At 39.3% G+C, this 26027-nt stretch overlaps 1 protein-coding gene across 2 annotated transcripts in view; it reads right to left on the bottom strand.

Moving 5' to 3' along the window:
* Window positions 1-26027, bottom strand: part of CPQ (carboxypeptidase Q) — a 243225-nt gene that overhangs the window by 165208 nt on the left and 51990 nt on the right. For both annotated transcript variants that reach the window (XM_089518924.1, XM_089518925.1), the window contains one exon: window positions 2010-2217. In XM_089518924.1, the coding sequence (XP_089375050.1) occupies window positions 2010-2217 (208 nt within the window). The remainder of the gene's footprint in view (window positions 1-2009; window positions 2218-26027) is intronic.

The raw sequence follows: 26027 nt of genomic DNA, 5'->3' as shown, positions 1-26027 counted from the left end.
AATTCTTATGTATATACAGAGAAAGTGTGTGTATGTGTATAATGTATATACATATATATATATTGTGTGTGTGTGTGTGTGTGTGTGTGTAGTATACATACATAAATTATGTTTGTGTGTATATGTATGCATGCACACACATGAACACACGTGTGCATGCACAGGCACACACACACACACACACATATTTGTATACATAAGGTATATATAAGTGTGACAACTACAATGGGCCAGCCTAAAACATTAGCTTGCCTAAGGCAGAGGATAAGAATGCACATTCATCAAACTCATTCGACATACAAATACCAACCAGACAGACAGTTAAATTTCATTTCCACATTGATAAAGAGCAACCTATCCTTCACAGTGGGCAGCAGGGAACCTACAGGAATCTGAGTAGGTCATGTTAACTTACATCTGACAGTATCTACTGTATATACTTATGTATAAGTCTAGAAATTTTAGTCAAAAAATTGACCCCAAAAATCTAAGTTGACTTATCCACGGGTAAATGTTAGTGCCATACTCTAACTCTTACCAAAAAAAGGAATCAGCCTCTGATGAAAGGCAAGAGCTTAATCTGTCCTGGAAGCACTGATTCCCCTTTATTATTTCATCCATCCAGTCTTTAGTGTGAACATAGTGATGTCTGCTTGAATTTTGTAATCCATTTGGTATTGTTTCCCTTTGCTTCATTCTTTACATCCTTTGTTACATGCCCCTAAGTTTTACCCTTGATTTGTCCATGGGTCATATCAAAAGCCATAATTTTGATCCCAAAATCTGTCCTCGACTTATACATGAGGTCAACTTATAGTCAAGTATATATGGGTACTACCTATGGTGGCCATTCCACTTAATTATATACAGCTCTCCATTTAGTAATTATATCCATAGTACCCAAAGTACATAAACCCTTCACCAAAGTTGATTTCAAGGAGTCTGCACAAAAGTGTGATTATGCACAAGGAGGCTCAAACATTGGAGTGTCTGTATGATGGAGGAAAATATACTTAACCAGTGTCTGGATATAAGAGGAGAGTTTTGTGAATATCATGGCTTATCAAACAAACAAACAGAAATCAATGCGTCCTGGAGCAAATTAAATCTGAATTCTCACTAGAAGCCAACATGACCAAAGTGAGGTTATTGTACTTTGGACATATCATGAGATGACATGAGTCAATAGAAAAATATGGTAATGCTCGGCAAAGTGGAAGGAAGGAAGAAAATAGGAAGATCACATTACAGGTGGAATGAGTCAATAAAGGAAGCCATAGTCCTGAGTTCCCAAGACCTATACAGGACTATTGGTAACTAGGCCTCTTAGAGGCCTCTCCTTTTTTGGGTCAACATAAATCAAAGCCACCTGCATGGCAAAGGTCAACAACAAATATGCACTTCATTACTAAACAAAAGAAACAATGAGTAACAATGTTACTTTTTAATTTGTCACTTCCAGGTTCTGCCTCAGATGATAATGCAGGATTACATTTATAGACTGGATCTGCACTGCAGAAATATTCTAGTTTGACACTCCTTTAACTGCCATGGCTCAATGCTATGGAATTCTAGGAAACATAATTTAGTCTTCTCCCTTAGAAAGCCACAACAAACTACAATTCCCAGAATGCTGTAGCACGGAGTCTTGGCAGTTAAAGTGCTGTCAAACTAGATTATTTCTGCCGTATGGATGCAGCCACAGTCCCCTTAGGCTACATCCATACTGCAGAAATTATCCAGGTTGACACCAATTAAACTGCCATGGCTCAGTGCTATGGAATTCTGGAAATTGTAGTTATGGCACCAGAGCTCTCTGACAGAGAAAACTAAATGTCTCACAAAACTACATTTCCAAGAATTTCATATCATTGAGCCATGGCAGTTAAAGTAGCGTCAACCTGCATTATTTCTGCAGTGTGGATGCAGCCTTGGAAACATAAAACAGGAGAAGCTCAATAGGGTTTTCACTTTGTGCTCTGGAATGAAACAAGGAAAGCATCACTTACCTGCTCAGGGTATTTACTGCCAACTATTTCTGCAACTGTGTTAAAAGAATCAGCATCAGGATAGGTTTGGGCTCCCATCTTCAAAGACACAACAACTTTGGTCCCATGAGAAGACATTCGAGCCATTAACTCAGCATCTTCCACTGAAACGCAGGCAACAGGAATCTTGGGGACGCCTATTGCATATGACTGAATTCCGGTGTGTGGACTGTACAGAACAACAACAAAAATAAATGTGTTATAGTGTGCTAGGGATGCTCAAGGACTTCATTTGGTCCACATTTAGAAACAAACCAACTTAATCTGTGCCTTTGAGATTAACGTGCACATTAGATTGTCTGGGCTTTGTATTATCTTCATATTTTATGTTTGCATTTCTTGGCTCAATGTGTACCCAAAATACATTTATAATAAATTTCTTTTGGAAATGCAAATTTATTGAAAAGCTAGATTCAAAGACATAAACTAGCACTGAAATATGAATTTCTCTGTGACTTTTTTTAAAAAATAGGTTAATGCAGAAGAGTTGCGAATGAACACATAGGCGGGATACAGACCTCCCAAAATGGGCGGTCTGCCACCACCCTGGTTCGCTGCATGAGGGAGCCGCAGCAGACAAACCGCGCGGCTCCCTCGTGCAGCAAAAAGAAACCACAAAAAGCGGGTTCTTTCTGTGGCACTGTTATGACGCTGCAAGGCACCAATGGCGCACTTGTGGCATCACAAAGGCACCGAAAGGTGCGGATGCTACGTGTCCATCATGTCAAAATGGCAGCACCCATATGTACAGGGCCCCGCCATTTTGACGCCCTCGTCACATGCGAGGGGCGAGTTGCGTTTGGAAGTGCTACCCCTCACATGTCATGACTGCGCCCCGTAGGGTCCGTCTATCCAGCACCCTATAAAACTAAATTAAATCATATGGAATCCCAATCCTCAAAAGTAAGTTTGAAGAGAGGGCCTTCTTGCTGGCCACTCCTTTCTAGGCAGGGTAAAATATACCCATCCTTGCCCTCCTTCCATCACCAGGCAAAAGACTTTGGAGAACAGATTGCTTTTAAAAGATGTCATGCTGTATTGGTTTTTAATGGCATTTCCATATTTTCTTTTCAATGCATTTTCAAAATTGTTTCAAATGTCGCTGATACTTCAGTTACATTTTAAAGAAACTATTTATTTATATTTGTTTTCATTTGTAAGCAGCCTTGACTGTCAGTTCTGAGGGAGAAGGTCAGATATAAATGAAGTGCAAAAATGAATGAATAAACTCAAACAAAGAAGAGTAGGTTGATCCATCATCCTTACACTCAGTATACAATTTAGAGAAAAAGAGCTTTGGAAAAAGTTACTTCATGGAATGCAGTTCTCAGAATCTCCTAGTCAATGGTAGGCTCTCCCATTTTCCAGGCTCTGGTTCTGTAATTTATTTTAATAACTGGATTTGGTGGAAGAGCATCTTTTGTATAATGTCCAAACCAGGGATGGGCAACTTCTAAGAAAAAGGAATCTACAATGCCTGCCCAACCCATCCTCTGTCCCTCTTTGGCACTGTAGAGGGATTCAATGGAAAAGGAAGAAAGATCTATAGGTATCAGACACCAAAATATAACATACGTCAGGCGTGGGGAAGTGCAGCCCTCTCAGGGCTGTTCTGTGGCTTCCAGGGCCTACCGAAGTCAAACATCTATGAGGATATAGGCATATTTTTGCCACATTAATCACCTTTCCCTGGGTTATCTTTGAACCAGGAGAGGACTTTTAAAAAACCAACAGGAAATGAACTGGGTTTTACATGTGTTTTAAGCATTTAATCTGTTTTAATCATGTTTTTAATAATGGTGATGTTTAATCCCTTTTTAACTTTCATAAATTAATGTTTTAATTGGGTCTTTTTAAAATTATTGCAAGCCACCATTTTGGGAGAAAGACAGAATATAAGTGCAGTAAATATAGTTTTTGTGGGTTTTTCGGGCTATGTGGCCATGTTGTAGAAGATTTTCTTCCTGACGTTTCCCCAGCATCTGTGGCTGGCATCTTCAGAGAATGTTTGCCTGGAAAAAAGTAGGTATATATATACTGTGTGAGCCTGGGAATGCAGGAGTGATTTGCATTCTCTGAAGATGCCAGCCACAGATGCTGGCGAAATGTCAGGAAGAAAATCTTCTAGAACATGGCCACATAGCCTGAAAAACCCACAAAAAACTATGGATGCCAGCCATGAAAGCCTTTGATTTCATGCAGTAAATATAAATTCTGATCACTCTCTGTTGTTAAGAAAGGCCTCTTCTGGGCCTAAAGTGGTTGAGAAGGAGTGAAAGCATGGCAAAATACCTCCACATTTCTAAGAGAGCATTTGGGGGGTGGGGGTACAGGTTTTTGACCATGATGCAGTCCTCCTAGATTTCCTGGTGATTAACTGTGCACCCCTGCTGTCAGTTATTAGCCTCAGACAACAGTCCAAAATATGCAGACTTTTGTAGTCTGGTCAAAATGATACCAAAATTATTCTATTTCAGGGTGGAAATGATGTGGCTCATCAAATGTTGTTGGGCTACAAGTTCCAACAGCCTCAGACAGTTTATTCAATGATAAGGAATGGTAGAACCCATAGTACAACAACAACTAGAAGGCTGCACAATCCCAACACTTACTTTGCTTGATTCCAATGAAAAATACTACAGTTGGCCCTCCACATTTGCAGCTTTGACTTTTGCTTTTATTTGCAGATTGGATTAATGTGCTTTCTCTAAGCATCTCTAGGTTCTCCAGCACAATTCTGTGCCAATATCCTCTGGAAGTCATGATGGAAGATCTAGACATTCCTAGAGGCAATACTCCTCTAAGCATTTATATGTCCTCCAGCACAATTCTATGGTCAACTTCCAGCCGATGTTGACCATAGAGTTGCATTAGAGGACCTAGAGATTCCTAGAGAAGTGTTCTCTCGGGTAAAAAAAAGGTGTGGTTTTTTTCATTTGCAGTTTTCCACTTTCACAGGGAGTCCTGTGCCCCTAACCTCAGTGAATGTGGAGAGACCACTGTTCTGATTTGGCAGGGACATTCCCAACTGAGCACCTGTCACTCCATTTTTCAGCTGCTTTAAAATATATATCCCTGTTTCTTTTTCCTTCTCCCACTTTTCCCCTTGGTCCCCAGTTTCCTTCCATTGCTACAAACTGAGTTCAAAAGCAGTTGGCACTCATTTAAATGGAAGAGAAGATGAGAGGATGGAATCATGGCCTTTCCTGTAGGCTCTGGCAAAAGCAAACTGCTGCACCCTCTTCTAGCTTGTCTATCCTTCCTGATTAATAATCTTTGATGTCTTGACCGCACTGTGATGTTTCTCATGTCCTGGTTTTCTTCTGTGAAATACTGACGGTTATGGAAATAATTGCTTGCTGTAAAAGTAGCAGTACAACTAACTGAGGAAGGCTGGCCAAAACGGCATTGCAAACATTTCCTAGAATCACGACATAAACAGAAGATTGGAACAGGGTTGGATTTGTCCCAGTGCTCCTTAGTTCTACCTCCCTTAACTATGCTCTGACATAACTATGCTTCTGACTAACATGTGCTTTCATGGCCTGCAACACAATGGAAGTCTACCTAGGCTATCTACTTCCTTACTTAAATTCAATCTCAACAAAAGGCAAATCCAACAGGTAAAGATAAGGGTGATGTGTCATTATTTGATTACCGTGTGTTTATCAGAAAGTTCATGGAACAGAATGAAACTTCTGTCTTGGGGTGATAAGTCAGTGATAAAACTATATTTTCTCAAAGTGATATTATTATGTAAAACAACAACTTAACAGTGTGCTAAAGGTTCATGTTATTCCAGAGAAGGAGCCTGTGCCTTTATATGCCTTCAACCAACTCTACAGACTGCTGAAATAGAATAGTGTCTAGAGATAAAACACTGAAAATAGCTTAGTGTCATGTTTCCTTCTTTTGTTAAGCATTCATGGCTGTATCTCAGAGACCTAACCTTGAAATCTACTATTAAACAGAAATATTTATTGATGTAAATTTTTTATGCTGTTTTTCCACACACATAAACAAACATAATAAAAGATTTCTTTTAAACACAAAAGGAATGTATCTTGAAAGTCCATTATAATAATCTGGTCATGTTCCCCAATCCGTTTATCCTTAATAAAATAATAAAATCTTTTTTATACTTTATTAAACAAAGAATCATAGAATCATAGAGTTGGAAGAGACCACAAGGGCCATCCAGTCCAACCCCCTGCCATGCACGAAATCCAAATCAAAGCATCCCCAGCAGATGGTCATCTAGCCTCTGCTTAAAGACCTCCAAAGAAGGAGACGCCACTACACTCCGAGGGACTGTGTTCCACTGTCGAACAGCCCTTACTGTCAGGAAGTTCTTCCTCATGTTGAGGTGGAATCTCTTTTCCTGGAGCTTGCATCCATTGTTCAGGGTCCTGTTCTCTGGAGCAGCAGAAAACAAGCTTGCTCCCTCCTCAATATTACATCCTTTCAAATATTTAAACAGGGCTATCATATCACCTCTTAACCTTCTCTTCTCCAGGCTAAACATCCCCAGCTCCCTGAGTCGAGGCAACCAGCACATTATCAGAGACAAATTGGTGGATTGAGTATCACATTGAAAGCAGCTTCTTAATTTTTCCAATGATTTTCTATGTTGATGGACATCACTGGAATTTTTCATCTAGTCAGATTCAGAAACAATGCTAAACTGCAACCTAGCATTATGAGGAGCCACAGCGAGTTTCCTCCTTTCTATCACCTCCAATAATAATTATTATTATTATTATTATTATTATTTGTATCCCACCTCTCCCTGTATTGGATCAAGGCGGGTAACAACATAAGAACAATAAAAATAAAACACCACAAACCACAAGTAAAAACATAGCAAAACATATAAAATCCAATTCCCTATCTCCCTCCCACCTTAAAATAACATTAAAAATGACAGTTCCCAACTGGAGAGTGAACATTCTGAGGAGGTCAATTTGGGAATGCCTGCCGGAAGGCACAAGGAGAGAAGACTGAAAATCTTTCAGTTTCAGTTTTTAAATCCACTTTACGTCTGAAATTAGTAATCTATGGACCTTATCACATCGACAAAAAACCCGACTGCTCCCCAGCAGGATAAAGTCAGGTTGTGGGTTGCTACTGGGAATTATCGCACATAATTTGTTACCTATTACACTGGGTGATTGCAACCTGGCTGCATCCTGGGTCCCAGCCACGCTTCAGAGGCCATTTTTTCAAGTTGGAAAGCTCCTGGCTTGAAAAAATGGCCCCTGAAGTGTGCCTGCGACCCAGGATGCAGCCAGGTTACAATTGCCTGGTGAAATCAGAGCTGAATTACATGCAATAATTCCCAGTAGCAACCTGCAACTTGACTGTATCCCATTGGGGATCATTCGGTTTTTTTGTCATTTCGATAAGGTCGTATAATTAAGTATAAATGGAGGTAAAGTAACAAACTAGCATCTGAGACCATGAGATCATAATTTGTTTGAACCAGTTAGTTTGACCCTGGTTTGCATTTCTGAGTCCCTTTCACATTACATAGTCCTGCAAAAACAACAACAACAACAACAACAACAACAACAAAAAGATTTTATGACAGCATTACATTGTCCTGCAAAACTGAGGCGGGGTACAAACCGCCGCTTTGCGGCGGTTTGCCGCCGCCGCCGCCGGTAGGTCCGTGGGGGAGCTGGAGCCTTCAGACGGCGCGGCTCCCGCGCGGACCGAAAAAGCAGCTCCAAAATGGAGCTTCTTTTTCAGTCGCGTTTGTGACGTAGCGAGGCGCCAGGGGCGCACTCGCTACGTCATAAAGGCTGCGACACGTACGGACGCTCAGCGTCCGATACGTAAAGATGGCGGCGCCCATGTGGAAGGGGCGCCGCCATCTTGTACGTATAGGATACGTACTAGGGTTAGGGGGGTGCGGAAGCACCGCCCCTTCCTAACCCTAGTACGTATCCTATACGTACTATATGGCGGTATGTATCCCGCCTGAGAGTCATAAAATCTTATTTTTAAAAAAATGTATGCTGGTCTTGAAGGAATTTGGCATTATAAATTTGAAAAAGTCCTCAGATTTGCTCCATCATGTACAGTTTTTTCACAACTTGCTTTGAAGCTTCTATGTTGTAATACTGTATGTGAGTGAGTGGTCCAGCAAATAATTATCTTGCAAAGAGTAAGAAAGGAATTAAGGCTTCCAATAGACTTTCAAAACACTTTAGTTCACTGATATGAATGCAAAAATCTATTCAAAAGCACTAAAAGAGATCACACTGGAATATCAGCGTCTACATTTGATCAATGCTGAGTAACAACTGAATTGATTTAAAAAAAATCAAATTTGTCAAAGAAATGTGTGTGATATGACATTTTATTATGTTTTTTTTTTTAAATTCAGCACCCAAATATACACTAAATATACATTAAAAACAGCTACAATGTTGAAACAAGTTCTTTTCATTGTGCTTTCATTGACATGGCACCATCTTATGGTATCCTGGAATTTGCAGTTTGGTGAAGCACTAGAGCTCTCTGGCTTAGAATTCTACATTCCTCTCCCTGAACTGCAAGTCTCATGATTCTCATGAAGTGGATTCTCAATGGTATAACTGTGCAGTGTGAAAGGGCCCTTGGTATGAAAAAACTGCTCAAACTGGAGTTTGCCAGACCAGATCTAATAGCAAGATGTCATTTAAAGACCAAAAATAGAGGAAAGGGTCTGCTAAGCCAATCAGAAAAGGAGAAGATGGGAACACAAGAGCACAGAATTCTAGATACAATGGCAGAATTCACCCATGTATCTGTCCCAGAGCTAGAGCTCTGAAAAGCCACTTTTTGACATAAATAACCAGACCCCCCCCCCCCGGAAGCTCTAGTTCACCAGGGGGAGTTTAAAAGTTGTAGCCAAAAAAGTTACCTTTGCAAGCTTTACCCTGAACCCGCTATTCTTCTCAAAGCCCCTGGATCAGAAAGAACTTAGTTCAGTAGGAAATGAGCAGTGTTCTAATACCATTCTAACCATGTTGACACAGAGGAAAATCCCATTATGTTCAACAGGGCTTACTCTCCCAGGCATATGTACACAGAATTGCTACCTTAACCAATGAAAGAAGCTTCAATTTTACTTCCTAACTAGGTCAGGCCTGTATGTTTCTTGTAGCAGAGTCAGAATCAGCCCAGCAATCCCCTTCTGGAACCTCTCATAAAATATACTTCACTTTTATGAATGGTTTGGATTCAACATTTTCAAAGCCGTTCTTAGAGAACACGTTGTACAAGTACATGTGTCATGGTGGAAACGATTAATCTCTGCTAAATTCAATCTGCTCCAAGAAATCTTTCATTCTTTTCACCTCTGGTTATCTTTCTAACATTGGTTTTGGTAGTTGGCAATGCAAAAGGTGATCTCCTGAACCTTGGCACCTCTCTAGTTATTAGGAATATGCTAAGAAAATGCTTTGATATAGACTAAGTCTGTGAAAGCTCAAGCTAGACAAAAATAACTAATTTGGAATATGTTGTAGTCATTTTGTTTTGTTTTAGAGAGATATATCATCGAGGAAAAAATTGTTTAAAATCCAAGCAAAGAAGGAGTGGTCATTTTTATTTCTATGTTATATAATATTCTATAATCCGTTTTTGGAAATCTGCTCTTCAAAGCGATTCCTGTGGGTTTATGAGCACGTGCTATTTATATTTTTTTAAGCTACAACTTTGACTACAATTTCCAGAATCCCTCAACCAGCATGGAGTTTCTGGAAGCTGTAAGTATGGGACCTAACTTTTCCAAGCTTTGGAATTTATAGTATACATACACGTAGGATTTTGTGCTCATAGATGTCAGGTTGCAAACGAACGTTTTAGACCTGCTTATCCCTAATTCTTTCTTGGAAACAACTTTTTAATCGTGTGGGAAACGGGGGGTGTAGCTACAAGGTGGGAAAATGAAGGCATTTCTCCCAAATACAAATTCTGGCCCTCACATCGATGAAATTTCCCTTTAAACCTCAAATAGCCACACACAAAAAAAAAAAAGGGGGGGGGGGAGCCAGAAAGTACATTCTGTGGCTGAGAGTTGTAGGATATTGCTCTTTTCTGCTACTAGTATGGTGTCATTTGCCTATCTTTAATTGTTGATCTTCCTTCCTCCAGTTTTCATGTCTCCTTCGTATTCCAAATCTAATCCAGTTTTCCATAGGCTATATTCTGTGTATCAATTAAGTACATAAGGTAATAAAATGCAGCTTTGCCTGAAGTCCTCAGCAATTTGAAATTATGCTGGTCTCTTATATGAGCATAAGTTATACATCAGGACAATAAAATGTTGTGGCACAGCCATTGCTTTTACAGCAATGTATCTTTTTTCATGATCTACACAAAGGCTTTGCTATAATCTATAAAGCATAGGCAGACTTTCTTCTGAAATTCTTTGATCCATTCCATTATTCAATATATGTTTGCACATGTTTGTAATGTGACCCTTCGTTCCTCCTCCTTTTCTGAACCCAGCTTAGACATCTGGCATTTCTTCCTCTATATAGTAGAAATATTTGCTGCAAAATTTTCAGCATCACTTTGCTTGCATGGGACTTTAATGCAATGGTTCAATTGTTACTACAATCCCCAATATGCATTTCTTGGGGATTGGAATGTATATCAAACATTTCCAGTCTCTGGGGCATTGTTTTGTGTCCCATATTTGCTGTTAGATTTGTGTTAGAATTTGAATGGTTTCTGTTTCCTTAGTTTGAAACAGCTTGGAATGCCATCTGTTATTGGATATTTATTTTTCCCCAATCCCAAGTGCCTTGAGAATGTCTTCCACTCCATTTTCTAAACTTTGTGGGTTCATTCACAAGCAGTTCTTCTTGAACGAATCTGTCATCCTTTCCTCTCTTTTATATTCATTGTTTCCATCATCTTTTTATTTTTTCTTGATCATATAGTATATTCTTCTATAATCATACTACATCCCTTCCTTGGTTATCTACTCTGATGATAAATTTTAACAAGCTTGAAATATTTAGAGAGAATAAATGAACAAGATGTGGTTCCATCATCCTTATCTTTTAATTAAGGGATAGAATGTTCATTGTCTATGCTTCTCTAGCCTATCTTTTTGGTCACCTGAGTTCTTAAAGTTGTAAACATAGTAGGCAGATCAATATCAACATTCCCCTTAAGAATTTCTTAAGATATGAAAATGTATATGACAAGAGAATAAGCATATAGCTTTATAATTTTTACATATGTCTTAAGTAAAACAATACACAATTGTAATTACCATCCATTATTGATCATAACAGGTGATATAATTGGTATTGAGAGCCAGCATGTTGTAGTGGTTTGAGTATAGGACTAGGACTCTAGAGATCAGGGTTCCATTTCGCACTCAGCCATGGAAACTCACTGGGAGACCTTAGGCGAGTGATAGATTCACCTTAGGGTTGCTGACAGTTGGAAATGATTTGAAGGGACACGACAACAAATGGCATTATATTGGTAACATATTTGGTTGTTTTTGTTATTAATATTATTGGCTGCACTTCATAATCTCTGTTACAAATGCGTAATTTAGAGTTATGCATCCATAACTGAATTATATTCACGATCACGTAAATTTACATGATTCACAATAGGACAGGGAATACAAAGAGATTGTAAATGCCCCCTATTCCTGCTTTACCAGGCATCAGCCACTATGAGCAATGGAAATCTTTTCACCTGTCAACTGTGACAATGAAGATTACCAGCAACATTTCCACCCCACTCCCAGCAATTTCCAATGTGAGGAGGAACTGCAACAGGAATCCTGCTTCTGATTGTTGTGCTGGAGATTGGTAGCAGAAGAACTGACAGGAGAAAAGACCCCAATTGATCACAGTGACTGCTGTCTGGTAAGGCAAGGGTGATGGCAGTGGGGGAGAGGGGGTATTGGGCCACGTAAAATTACTTAATGAAGTAGGCGGTCTAGACTCTTGGCCATTGTTGCTGTTGTTTTAAATAACTAACAAATACAGGTTGAGTCTCTCTTATCCGAAATGCTTGGGACCACAAGTGTTTTGGATTTTGAATTTTTTGGATTTTGGAATGCCTGTATTTGTATATGCCATATATGCACATAATGAGCTAACTTGGTGATGGGACCGAAGTCTAAACACAAAATTCATTTTATGTTTCATATATACACATTGCCTGAAGGTACTTTTATACAATATTTTTAAAATACTTTTGTGCATGAAACAGAGTTTGTGGACATTGAACCATCAAAAAGCAAAGGTGTCACTACCTCAGCCACCCATGAAAAAAGGTTTTAGTTTCTGGAGTATTCTGGATTTTGAAATTCTGAATAAGGGAGACATAACCTGCAATGTTAATACTGCAACAAAAATGAGGTTGATTTTTTTAAAGATATTGAAAATATACACGTGATCCAAGAAAACTGCTGTGCATTTTCCCTGAATCACAGAACTTGAAAGTAAATGTTTGCAATAGTATATTGCAAATCCCCATCTTCTAAGCATATTTTGAATCAATTACTTTACATCATATATAAAGCAGGGTCTCTGCCATTAGAACACATATTAATTTAGGATTCAAGAGCTTATCTCAGTGGTACAGGATATAAAGCATTTGAATGATATAACTACCAGAATACTTTTGATTAGAGATAGAAAGTTCCACCGTAAGTTCTGCTTTCTTCTTCATTCAGATTTCTTAATGGTGGATTTTTAAAATAAATAAATAAATAATGGAAGTAGAAATTTGCTAATTTTAGTAAATTTCTGAATAAGAATCCGAAAGCAACTTCTTCTGCATCAGCACCAGTACATACAACACGTACATCTGTTGCCAACAAGGAGGGGACTGTATTACACTGGCCTGCCACATATGTATTAAAGATTAGGAGCACCTCAGAAAAAAATGGTGGCAACTCTAACTTGGTGCTAACGTGGTTGAATAACCAAGGAATCAAATCTTTTTAAACACTCAAAGCCTTTGGCCTGGATAGTTAAATCTATCCATTTTGTTTTATGCCACATTTGGTTTTTTTTAAAAATCAAACTTAAAATCAAATTTTAAGAAACAATCAACTCCCTTCTAACCTGAATATGCAGAAATTTTCAGTTCTGGTAAATTCTTATAAATTTGAAACTACTGATTCCCTATCATGTAGTAGATCTATGCAAGATCTTTCTCCTACTCGCCTACCGCCACACAAAATCTGGGCCAAGAACTCACAGCATAATGCTGTGTGGACCTTTTCTCTGAAATTCATGATGATATAACTGAATCCCACCAATTCCATGGTCTGCTGACTACCTTAAACACATCAGGACTGTAAAGTCCGTCTTTTATAAGTCCCTTTATGGACACACTAGTGGAGAAGAGCCAGCAATGATGGAAGGAAAGAGTAAATGAAGCTCCAGTAAATTAACAAACACCACAATATACTTTAATGAAGCTGCTAAAAGTCACAGCTTTTGAACAAATGCAATCAGTAGAAACAAAAAAGTGAGACTTGAATTAGCTGGCAGCTCACAGACTCCCGACACAAACAAGGTACAAGATTTTTCTCCTTTCATTCTTCAGACCCCTTGCCTGGGAAGGTCTTTAAAGATCAAGCACAATATTTAATCTACAAAATGTTTGGGGGCAAAAGTAAAGAGGTAAAAGCACACTGAACATTTTAATTAGAAAATGGCTTTCTCTTCTATTGTTAAAATGTATGATTAAGGCCATCATACTAACTGAGGTTGCAAGTACTGTGTGGCATTGGGTGTGATTAGCCTTATGACTTCACTATTGTCAGATTTCTACTGTTGCTATGTGAACAAAACAAGAGAGAAACCCAAGAAAACAAAACAGATTAATCATAAAAATGGCAACAGTTGGCAAGGATATAGGGACAGGTGTACTACCATGAAGAGTCATGTGTTCACTATTCAAAACAGACTGAAGTTCAATTGTAGTGTCCTGTATACTATCTATCTATCCAACTGCAGACATTGTTATGATATCATTCATACCTCAAATGTCCAATATCACATGAGTATGGGGAGTTTATCACATGGGAGGAATTTCTCTTAAATTCGAATGAAAAGAAAGTGGGGCCAGAATGCATTCACATGAATTCGCTAGTTCAGCGAATTTATGTGAATTCAAATTGCATTCAAACTGACTTTCCATTGCCCGAAAATAGCTTGCCATTGCCTGAAATTGCATGTGGTAGTCTGTCACGCATTAACGTGAAACCCCATGATTGCGCTCAGACTGACTTCCCATTGCCCAAAATTGCGTGTGGTAGTCTATCACGCAATAACATTAAACCCCATGATTGCGTTCGGATTGCCATAGGATTATACTTCCAATTTCCCTTGTCTGATAAACACCTGGGTTAAGATTTGCAATTCTTAACATATCTGGGATATTGTTTTCCAGTTTGGCATGGTTTATTTGCTTCCCAGTTCCATGCCTTTTTGGAAGATTTCTACCCTTCTTTAAAAAAAAAGACACAATAACATAAACTGTAAATTGGTATTATCAAATGTGTGTTACAGATGGGGGTTTATGTAAAGAAAAGAGCCCACCAAATATTGGACAAAAATAGTTTGTTCAAGTTAGTCCATTGGATTCTTTCTCTCTTAATTCTACTTCTCTACTTATTATTTTTATTATTATTATTATTAACCTTTATTTATAAAGCGCTGTAAATTTACACAGCGCTGTACATACAATCTTTAATTGGACGGATCCCTGCCCTCAGGCTTACAATCTAAAAAGACACGACACAAAGGGAGTGGGGGTGGGGAGGGGGCTTCTTTTCTGTTTGCTATTTCCAACATTTGTCTCTTCCTACAGACCATAAAATTCCTCTCGTATTGTAAAGAGCTTGTGTTAATACAGAGAGCACCAGACAGGGTGGGTGGGGTGGATGGATTGGAGGATGACTTGATATTCTCTTTTGCTCAAGGTTTAGGCTTATAAATTTTTTTCCTACTCTTTCCAACAGGTGTTGGCTATACAGTAAACTCTTGGTTAATTTTAAATGCCCTGGGAAAACTATGATTCAGTGGAACAACAGCTTGGATGACAAATGGTACTCCACACCATAACAGATGGTAGTTGCTGAAGCAAGTTACAGCATTGATGTCTCGTTCTGGATTTGCAATAGTCGCTTTAATTTTCCTGTTCATTAATTATTACAAATCTAAACAAATACTCATACTAGAGTAAGTTTCAAACTGTATATTTAAGGGGACATTAATTATGAACAGAGTCAACTTGTTCATCTGAAGGAAGTCAATTCATTCCTTACTTTCAATTTTTCGAACAGGAAGATTTCTATGAGTTTCTGCAATACTAGGATGCATCTGTGTAGAAAGAGGAATACTTGAGCATTTTATTCTGTCCACATTTGTCATCTCACTCACATCTAATGTACTTTGGAACAAGGTTATCAGAGAATCAACATATTGTAGTGGTTTCCCTGTTAAGCTAGAATCAGAGAGGCCCAAGTTCAAATCCCCTTTCATCCATGAGGTTTAATGACTGATCTTGCAAACAGCCCTCTTTCTCACTACAACCTAATTCTCAGGCTTTATGTGAGAATAAAAATAGGAGGAAAGCCATAGACTCTGGCCTGAGCTCCTTGGGTGAAAAATGGGATATAAATGTAAGAAATAAATAGTAAATCCTTCGGTTTTAGAACAACTACAGATTTTGTATTATCATTCTCAGCTAAAAAAAATAAATCAAAAATGCACGAAAAACAGATTTTCAGTTAAAATGTGTACATTACTGAACACCTTGGGGGAAATTTGTGTATGACTTGCAAATTTAGGGCAATAGCAAAGAAAATGCATGTTTTATGAAAAATAAGTTTAAATTTAACAGGGGTTGTTGTTGTTTTGTTTTTAAATACATAAATTGCTAAAGAGGAGCCACATTGAACTTATGAGTTAAAATGATTTCCCAAGGAATCATAAATGACTTTCAGAATGTTGTAGTTCACCAGTCTAACTGGGAATTTATGGTATGAAATTCTCATTCAGATAGACTTTTTGAAAGACCACATAGGAATCATGCAAGAAACAAAATGCCATACAGGGAAAAGGGCTGCAGGCTTTGATCCTTGCTACATTTGCTCTAAATGCTCACTATTTTTAATGGGGATGTCTCCTAACTGTGGATAGAACTGCAATCTTTGTTTTATATCAAAAGATTAAACCCCCAATCTTATCATTGAATTGAATAGACTAAGTGAAGACAGGATTACAGTTAAACCTCCTACAGTGACAAAAATCCAGGTTGCTATAGCACTGTCAAATTTTGATAGCTTTTACATTGTTAGGAAACTGACATTCTTAAGGGCTGGGAAGCAGTAAGCAATAGCATAGAAGTGTCGAAAATTGTTTGAGATCAAAGGTTAGACTCCATGTGTTTTGGATTTCAACACCCATTACCTTTACCCAATAGGTCCTAATTATGGAAGCTGAATCTCCAAAACATCCCAAGGACCAATTGGACTTAATCCTATTTTGCCACACACTAGACTGGCATAAAGTTACAATAGTGGTTGTAACTAAAGAAATTTAATAATGACTGCCCTCCCTTACTACCCCAAGACACAGCAGAAAATAGATGACAAACCATTCAGGGCATGATAGCAGGAGTCTCTACAACCTAAGATAGGAACCAAGAAAACCACAAATATGAAAAAGTGTTCCCCAAGTCTGCATCAGATTTTTACCATGTCAAGGGAACCATGAGCAGGCTAGTGGTGACATATTAGGAGAGAGGCCCTGCAACTGTATTTAAGGTTTTAGTCCCACATGGAAGAAAGAAGGGATATAAATCACAGAATCATAGAGTTGGAAGAGACAGCAAGGGCCATCCAGTCCAACCCCCTGCCATGCAGCAAATCTCAATCAAAGCATCCCCGACAGATGGCCATCCAGCCTCTGTTTAAAGTCCTCTAAGGAAGGAGACTCCATTACCCTCTGAGGGAGTATGTTCCACTGTTGAACAGCCCTTACTGTCAGGAAGTTCCTCCTAATATTGAGGTGGAATCTCTTTTCCTGTAGCTTGTATCCATTGCTCCGGGTCCTAGTCTAAGGTTGGGAGATCAACACTGGCAAGCAGGCTTATTAATTTTGCCAATTTGCAGGTAATTTCAGGAAAGCATATTACCTTCTCCATTCATTATAATTCAATAAGTCAGTAATGGGCTGGATGAGAGAAAACAAACTCAAGCTGAATCCAGAAAAAACAGAGGTACCCCAGGCCCAGGCAGGGAGATTTGCCATCCAGTCCTGGATGGGGTCACACTTCCCCTAAAGGACAAAGTCCGCAGTTTGGGAGTACTCCTGGATTCATCCCTACAGATATCATCCCAGGTGGATACGATGACCAGGAGTGCTTGGTACCAGCTTCGGCTGATAAGCCAATTGCGCCCCTGTCTGGACCGAAAGGACCTTGAAACTGTAGTACATGCATTGGTAACCTCTTGTTTAGATTTCTGTAATGCGCTGTATACCGGGCTACCTTTGTACCAAGTTCAGAAGCTTCAGGCGGGTTACAGACCGCTGAAATGCGGCGGTTTCCCACCGCCGCCACTTGCAGCGTCCAGGAGCCGAAGCGGCCAAACTGCGCGGCTCCCGGACGCTCCGAGGAAGGAGCATGGAAATTGCACTCCTTCCTGGGCCCCGGAAAAGACGTCATGAGGCGCTAGTCGCACACTCGCGGCATCACTTCCGGGGCGCAACGTATGGATGCACAGCGTCCGCTACGTCAATATGGCGGCCGTGTGGAAAGGCCGCCGCCATTTGTTATGGACTCTGTCCCTAATAGGAGTAGGGACGCTTGGAAGAGACGCCCCTTTTACAAAATGGGACGTCCTAAGGACATAACCCGCCTCAGTTAGTTCAAAACGCTGCAGCCAGATTGATCACGGGGACACCTAGATCGGACCATATTACACCCGTATTAAAATCTTTACACTGGCTGCCAATTAGCTTCCGAGCCCAATACAAAGTGTTGGTTATCACCTTTAAAGCCCTAAATGGCTTGGGCCCGAGTTACTTGAGGGAATGTCTCTCCCTACACAATCCGCCCCGCACTCTCAGAACAACTAGGAAGCTCCTACTTGAACATCCCAAAGTGAGATTAATAGCCACTCACCAAAGAGCATTTACAGCTATGGCCCCAACGCTTTGGAATAATCTCCCAGAAGAGATTCGACTCACTTCCACTCTAGACCTACCTGATCTACCTGAGGAGCTCCGTCTGACAACCCCCCTAGAAACATTCAAAAAGAGGCTTAAAACTCTTCTTTTTTGTCAAGCCTTCCCCCCTGAAGAATGAAGTTATCTACCCTGTTGCCATCAATTCCCTGCTTACCCTTGAAGGCGAATGATTGTGCTTAGAGTTCTGTAATTGTATGGTTTTAATTGTCTGTACACCGCTTTGATCTGTGGAAAAGCGGTATATAAATAAAATTTATTATTATTATTATTATTATTATTATTAGACGCCTTTAAAAAGGCGCTGAAAACCCATCTCTTCCAGAAAGCATACCCCTCTGACCCTTTATAAGGGAAATCACCCCAAATATATATCTACCTCAGGATGTTTTTTAAATTGTATTTGTAAGTCGTGTGTTTTTTAGATATGTTATTTTATGAGCTGATTTTAAATGATTGTAATTATGATGTGTCATTGATTTGATACTGGCTGTAATCCCACCTTGATCTGTGGGGAGAGGCAGGAAAATATAAATAAAAAATTTATATTATTATTAATCCTTAAATATGGAGACTCATACAACCACAATGTATACTTAGACATACCCTTTATGTCTTCACTGCAGCTTACACCTAAACAAGTGTGCACAGGAGAGACTTTAATATTCTTGGGAGGACTCAACAACAATTGGTATTTAGAGCTTGATCATTTCATACACTTCTGATTGATAATGCCCAGAATACTCAATTGTATAGGATACTCAAGTATATACTCCTATATACTTGAGTATCCTGGGCATTATCAATCAGTAGTGTACTTAATCAGAAGTATCAGAAGTATGCTTAGGCACATCATGGAAGTGAGGTGGGCTCACCCCCACATAAACCATGTGTCACTATATGACTCATGCTCCAATTTGATGGAGAGCACTTTTGTACACAGATGCTATTTTGTCTGAATAGACAAGAAGACCAACAAATCTAGGAAAGACAGATAGCCACCAGCTGTCTACTCAAAGTGCTTACAGTTACCCTAGTTGAGTATTCTTTATATCACTGTCTGGCCCAGATCCCTCAAATCCAACAGCTGGGCTTGCACAGAGCAGAGGGAAAATATCCGTACATACACTTCCTCCATGTCTCCCCTTATAAGATTCAAGAGGGGGGATGGAGTTGCAGAATACCTAGGCATTCCTGGCTATAGAGCACCATTCCGCCCTTCACTCCTCACATTTGTGGGAAATAGAAGCTTAAATCTAATATATCACTAATACCAAACCACTAGTGTGATGGGAATTTCTTTCCTTCTCCTTCCTGCCCCATGGTGCTGTTCAAAATCACTGGCATATACATTGATGGCTGTGGTGTGTGTATATCCATTACATCAATTTATCTCAGTGAGACAGTCTTATTGGATCCTGTCTAGCTTTCCCTACATGACTCAACTGATAGTGGCAATGTTCTCTCCAAGAGGACATTGAGTGTGGAAGCTATGTGCAATAAAGGAGCTCCTGCTGACCACAAGTGTCCATTCTGAATTAAGAAGAGATTATCTCCTGGGAAACTGAACCACCAAATCATGAGCTTCTCCTCTATCTCTTCCTATGACTATGGGATTAAGTCTTGGAAAAGGAGGTGGAGCTTCTCTTCTTTCTCTGTCATCCTTTCCCAGCTACTACTGTTGTTGCTAGTCAGAACTCAAAAGCTCAAATGATGCCTTGGGGAGGTTGCATGCCCTTTCCCCGTGTAGACCCAAGCTTCTCCTTTCTCCTGTCCTGTTTTCTACTGTGGTATTCGTTCTCACTGAGTCTCCAGCCAGCTTGCAGGATTGTCTCTAGTGAGAGTCTGTTCTTCCTTATCTAAACAGTTCCTTTCATTTGTCTCCTTTGGGGAAAAAAAATACATTCCTCTCACAGAATCCTGGCCAGAATCTTGTTGATGACATACACAGGCTTATTTTAGGAGTACATGTGCATATGTTCTTTAGCAGCTGTTTTGCAAAAAGCCATCCAGTAGTTCCTTGCACAATACCTCTTGTGAGCCTGCTGCAAAGGACAAGTATATGTCTCTTGCTGTTTAGTGTCTGGGAGAGGGAAGCAGCCATTTAGTGCAGCTATCTCCCTCCCAGATCTCCAGCATATTCAATCAAAATCCAGAAGAGGGATAACTGCTGTTTTCTCTGGGTTACAAAAGCCCATTCAGGTTACTCGGATGTCTGGATGCACCACCTAATCTAATGGCCACTAAATGCCCAACGGAGTAGATACCCGCCTTTAGAAGAAGCATTGTACGTCCAAGAGCAGTGACCCAAGTGGAACCAAATAGGCAGAGTGGGAAACAATATAGGGAACTTAGAGGTCAATTCAGGCATTCATAAATTGTGTTAAGCATTCTCAGGGGAACAACCACAAATAGTAAATAATATTTGACTCAACGTGACAACAGTCACTGTTGCTGATAGGAATCCCCACATGTTCTGCCTTTCGAAAAATATTGCACCTATTTACAGCTGTGGAACATTATGGTTTGGATTGTGAAACTGACCACACAAGAATCTACTAGCCCTTCCAGCATTCATGGATACTCTGAGGCAGGCTTCCTCTAACCCGATGCCATCCAGATGTTTTGGACCATAAGTACCATGAGTTCCAGCTAACATGACCAGTGATCAAAGATGATGAAAGTTGAGTCCAACATATCTGGAAGTCACCAAGTTGGGCAGGCTGATCTAAGATAACAAAAATTTAACTTAAATCTACTGTCTGCTGCTTTATCTGCTATTTAGAGTAAATATGCAACATTCCAAACCTTTATGTAACTATCCTGCCCCTCATTTAACTCTAGTTTCTAGCAGAAATACATAATTTAGTCTACAGTCCTGTACAAACACATTTGCTAGTAAACCCCAGTGAATTCAACAAGCTGTACTTCTAAGTACACTTGCGTTAAATCTCACAGCAAGGGATTATTTTTGTATCTTCCCAATTTATTCCTAGTATTTCCAATTTGTCTAAATAGTTACATTCTGTCTTCAAACTGGGCAAAATAGATCAACACCACCAGATCTCTAAAAGGCTAAATATTTGAAATTCTGTTTATTGATTTTTAAGTCAATGTTTGTTTTCAAGGTTTATTTTTGGCCAAGTTTCTGTTACACTTGGCCCACGACTGCATCATTCAGGAGTCTTCTAAAATCTTGACTGTTTGATGCCAAATGTTGCTCCTAGGAGAAAATGCGGATGGCTTAGCAAGGAGATCCAAAGTTTTTTTTAACAAGCATCACTTCCTATAAACTGTGATGATGTTCTAGTACAACCAAATGGGAGTCTTCGCAAAGTCAACTGCAAAATTGCTTTATTCCCAGATTTGGCTCCAGCCAAATTAATATGGAAATAACATGGTTTCTAGCAATGATCCAGCTTTACTAGATGAACAGTTTTTCTTGGACAGTCAGCAAAAGGAGGAGGTTTGAAGGTGGTTGCTTTCATTGCATGATTAGTGGCATACAGTCGGTTGGTTCTAACCAAAGCAGAGTTCTAAGATTTGGACTCCAATTATCGGTGAAGAAAGATTAAAATTCTATCAGTACAAATGTTATAGGTGTTGCTGCTTTTTCCTCTTCTTCCTCCTCTTCCCCTTCTCCTTCCTTCCCAGAGACCCTAAATATTCCCTCACCATCTAAAATAGCCTTCCTCCAATCTGATGCCCTCCAGATGTTTTCAGCATGAGCTCTGGCCAGTATGACCAGTGATCAAGGACGATGAGAGTTGGGGCATGACACACCTAGAAATAACTTCTCTTCCTCCTCCAGCTGCAATTTCAGATAAAAGAAATAGAAACTGAGCATCCAATGGAATTCACATGCACTTGCCCAGTATAGGGTTTGAGAGTTCTTGGTTCAGAAATTTCTGGAGTTTTATTCTAAATAGTCCCTTGAAGTAGGGTTGCCATAATTCTCTATCACAAACCGGGACAAAATGTAGGACAAAATTTAGACCAAAATGCAGGACAATTGTAGGATAAAATTTAGCCCAAAATATAGTACATTTAAGGTCCTCCATTTTTCTTAAATGTCCTACATTTTGGTCTAAATTTTATCCTACAATTGTCTTGCATTTTGGTCTAAATTTTGTCCTACATTTTGTCCCAGTTTGTGGTAGAGAATTATGGCAACCCTACGAAGAAGCCCTTTAAAGACCACACAGAGTTTTTCTGCCAATAAAACAGTCATCTTGAGATGTATCTCTCCTGTGGATTCCTATTGCAAATAGCAATAGCCACAGCAAAATGAGCAGAAGAATCCTTCTCCTGGTTTTTCCAACTGCAGCTAGCAACTACCAAGACACCCTCCTCCACCAACACCACCAAAGTGGAGCTAATTCGCAGGATCTTGAGACAACCACCATGAGTTTCCAAACATTTGCCTTTTAATGCATGAAGAATGAAGTGGGTTTTGGAGATAAGCACAAGACCTGAAGCTGTCCTAACAGTGTGAGGAAAGCCACACAAAGCACTCTCTAATTCTAGAAACATCTAACACCTGCTTATGAATTGTCTAGCAACATAATTTCCAAGAACACAGCACAGCTGGGCTTGGATTTATATTACTGTCATTATAGAGTTGTGTAAGGTGAAAAGGTGACCATCTCTCCAGGCTTTTGAAAGCTTGGCAGCCCAAGTTGTTGCTTATGGGTATTATCAGTCTATGGATATTTGTAGCCCTCCAAAGTGGAGGCTAAATATGTCATAAAGGCTGTGGGAAAATCTATATACTAGGAGGGGTTAAATGAATTTTGGCTCACAGTAGTGGCCAATCCACTATTTAATTGACTGAATAACTGACTGGTTTTTTAAAAATATTTTTGATTGTTTTGGGCTTCATAAAACATTTTACATTTAAATATGTACTGATAAAATTACAGTATTTCTAATAATTGATTGATTTTCAATCCAACCTTTCTCTCAGTATAGCACTCAAGGTGGTTCATAACATAAATCAAAACAATGTACAGCTAAAAATCATTTTAAAATAAAATAAAATAAAATAAAAACAATTATACTGTCCTGCCAAAAAGCACTAATCTAAAACACTGACCTAAAGTGTTAAGGTTTTTCAAACACAACAGTTAGGATAAAGTAAAGTATCTCCTCCTCATGAAGAGAACCTTCTTCAGAACCAATATTCAAAACTACAATAAATGTTCTTTTGTTGGGAGAGCATAGAGCAGGCAGCCTAGGATTGTGTGGGACTAGTGGGAGGGAATTCCACAGTCTGGGAGCAGCCTCTGAGAAGGCCATCACCTTTGTCATCACCAAACATAACCTCACCAAACATGGCAAACATACAATTTCCAGTAACAAGACCAGGTGAAAGCCATCCCCTGAAGACCTCCAAACCTGAGCAGGCTCAAATAGGGTAATATGAAGAACTTCCAATCAGATCAAAAGACATGTGAATTTTCACAGTATAGCTTCTTCGCTTCTGCCATTGTTACCTCTGTTTTTCACTCATTCTGTTCTTTTGGGGGACTTTATGTAGCTGTTTCTTGATTTTGCACTAAGAGTCTGCCAAAGTTTTCTTTAAAAAAGCAAAACAAAGCAGGAGCATGGAATGCTGCACTGGTCCTATGGTTTGGAGAGCAAATGTCCTCCTCCTTTCTTTTCTATTTAAGTTTTTCTTAGAACTATACAGTGGGACCTTGGTATCTGCTGAGGTTTGGTTCCAGCACCTCCCATGGATACCAAAACCCATGGATGCTCAAGTGCCATTAAATAGAATGGCATAGTAAAATGACATCCCATGTGTGTGTGTTCAAGCTGTGGATAAACAATCTGTGGCTATGGAGGGATAAATGTACTGCAAAGCTGGCATTTCATTCATGCACTGATGCACTAACATTTTAGATTTTTTTTTAAAGAAGAGATAGAGAAGATTTTTTCCCCCAATATGTTGTGTGGCACACAGCTTTTTCATCTTGTTTCTGTGGAAAATAGTGTGAAGAATGATTTTATAAAAATGCTGTCTTCTGTGCAGAAAATGATATTTTCTATGCAAAACAACTATGTGACTGTTGCACAGAATAAGTCCCAAATTGCAAAGATTCTCATCAGTTCAGGATTTTTCTTGTCCGGGTTTCTCAAAACTCAATTAATGTTTTTTGAACCATTTGAAAACATATTTTCAAATATTCTTTCCATCCCTAATGTCTAACAGTTAAATTATTTCTATAAAGATCAGAGAGAATAGTCAAAGCTATTCAGAACCAGGCAAGCAGCCCTGTGCTTACTGGGCAAAGAGCTATGGTCCTTATGCATTAAAGTGAAGTGCTCAGAAAGCTGTAAGTTTGGAAAGTGAGTGATCCATCCTTCTTCTGCCTTGCTTTTCTGCAGTAACTCCTTCCTAGCTTGTATCCCCTCCCTACTGCTTCCAGTATGACAGGTTAGACTCCACTAGAAATCATTATTTAGAAATCAGTAGTTAACTTTTTCTTCCTCAGGCTCAGCAGGCTTCTGGATCCAATGAAGTCATCAGGTGGAATCAGCACCTCCAATCAATCTTCCAAAAATAAAAATGTTCAAAAAGGCCAGGCAATGCAAGCTGACAATACCTCCTGATGCTGACTGACAATAGGCTCCGTGTCCAGCTGAGCTCGCTCAGTGCTGTTTGTAAGTAGGACAGACAAGGAAAAGCACAACGGGGGGTTAAAAGGAGGTATTGAAGGCCGGAAATCTACACTGGCTGGGACATTGCCTCTTGTCACTTGCAGACATGGCTTTGTCACTGTGGAGTGGCAGCAGTGACATTAGGCCTCTGTGTGTCACCCAGGACACATTTTATTTAAAACACACACACACACAAAGAGAACAGGACAAAATAACAGGCACTTACATCTTTCATATTAAAATGATCTTTTGGTATCCTGAAAAGTTCAAATAGCATCTGAGGAGGACACTCAGCTCCTTCTGTCCAACTGAGAGAAGAGACAATGGCTTCACAACAAATGCATATGTGGTATTTGTTTCATCTCTTGCTAATTTTTACTAATTAAAAAAAAATACTGCCAGCAGCACTCACTCACACTTTAAGAGCCAGCTTTGGCCAGGCCAGTCTCAATCCACATTCTTTATTTTCAGTATTCTGAAAATATTCAGTATTCAGATTATAATGAAAAATTGGGGGGGGGGGGGGAGTTTGTAGCTATCTAAAGGAAAAATGGGAAAATACAGTTAATATAAGTATGATGGCGGAATAAGAAAAGTGTAAGTAAAAATAATTATAATAGGAATGTGTCATAAATAGAAAACCTTTCATGACGGAGAAAGAAAAGCTCAAGAAAGGAAGTAAACAATTTGTAAATTAAGGATATGTTACATTTAAAAGGAAGGTTAAACATCTGGTCTGACAAAAAAGGGTATGCTAGAAAAGAATCTACATATGAATCAGTAGAAGGAAGGTATAAGGAAGTTTTGAATGTGATTGGATGTATGTTTTTATGTAATTGTTAGATATGATTTCTTTAATTCTGTCCTGTTTTGTTTATTCTTTTTTTCCCTTTATATTTTCTTTTAGGTACAAAAGAGTTGAATTTCAACACAGAATGTATGATATTATATGTAAAGTCGAAGGCTTTCATGGCCGGCATCCATAGCTTTTTGTGGGTTTTTCGGGCTATGTGGCCATGTTCTAGCAGAGTTTCTTTCTGACATTTCACCAGCATCTGTGGCTGGCATCTTCAGAGAA

This window comes from Sceloporus occidentalis, unplaced genomic scaffold (assembly GCF_023333645.1).
Source record: "Sceloporus occidentalis isolate IW3139 unplaced genomic scaffold, rSceOcc1.0.p SCAF_3, whole genome shotgun sequence".
In the NCBI taxonomy this organism is placed as follows: Eukaryota; Metazoa; Chordata; class Lepidosauria; order Squamata; family Phrynosomatidae; genus Sceloporus; species Sceloporus occidentalis.
This window is presented reverse-complemented; position numbering and strand designations above follow the sequence as displayed.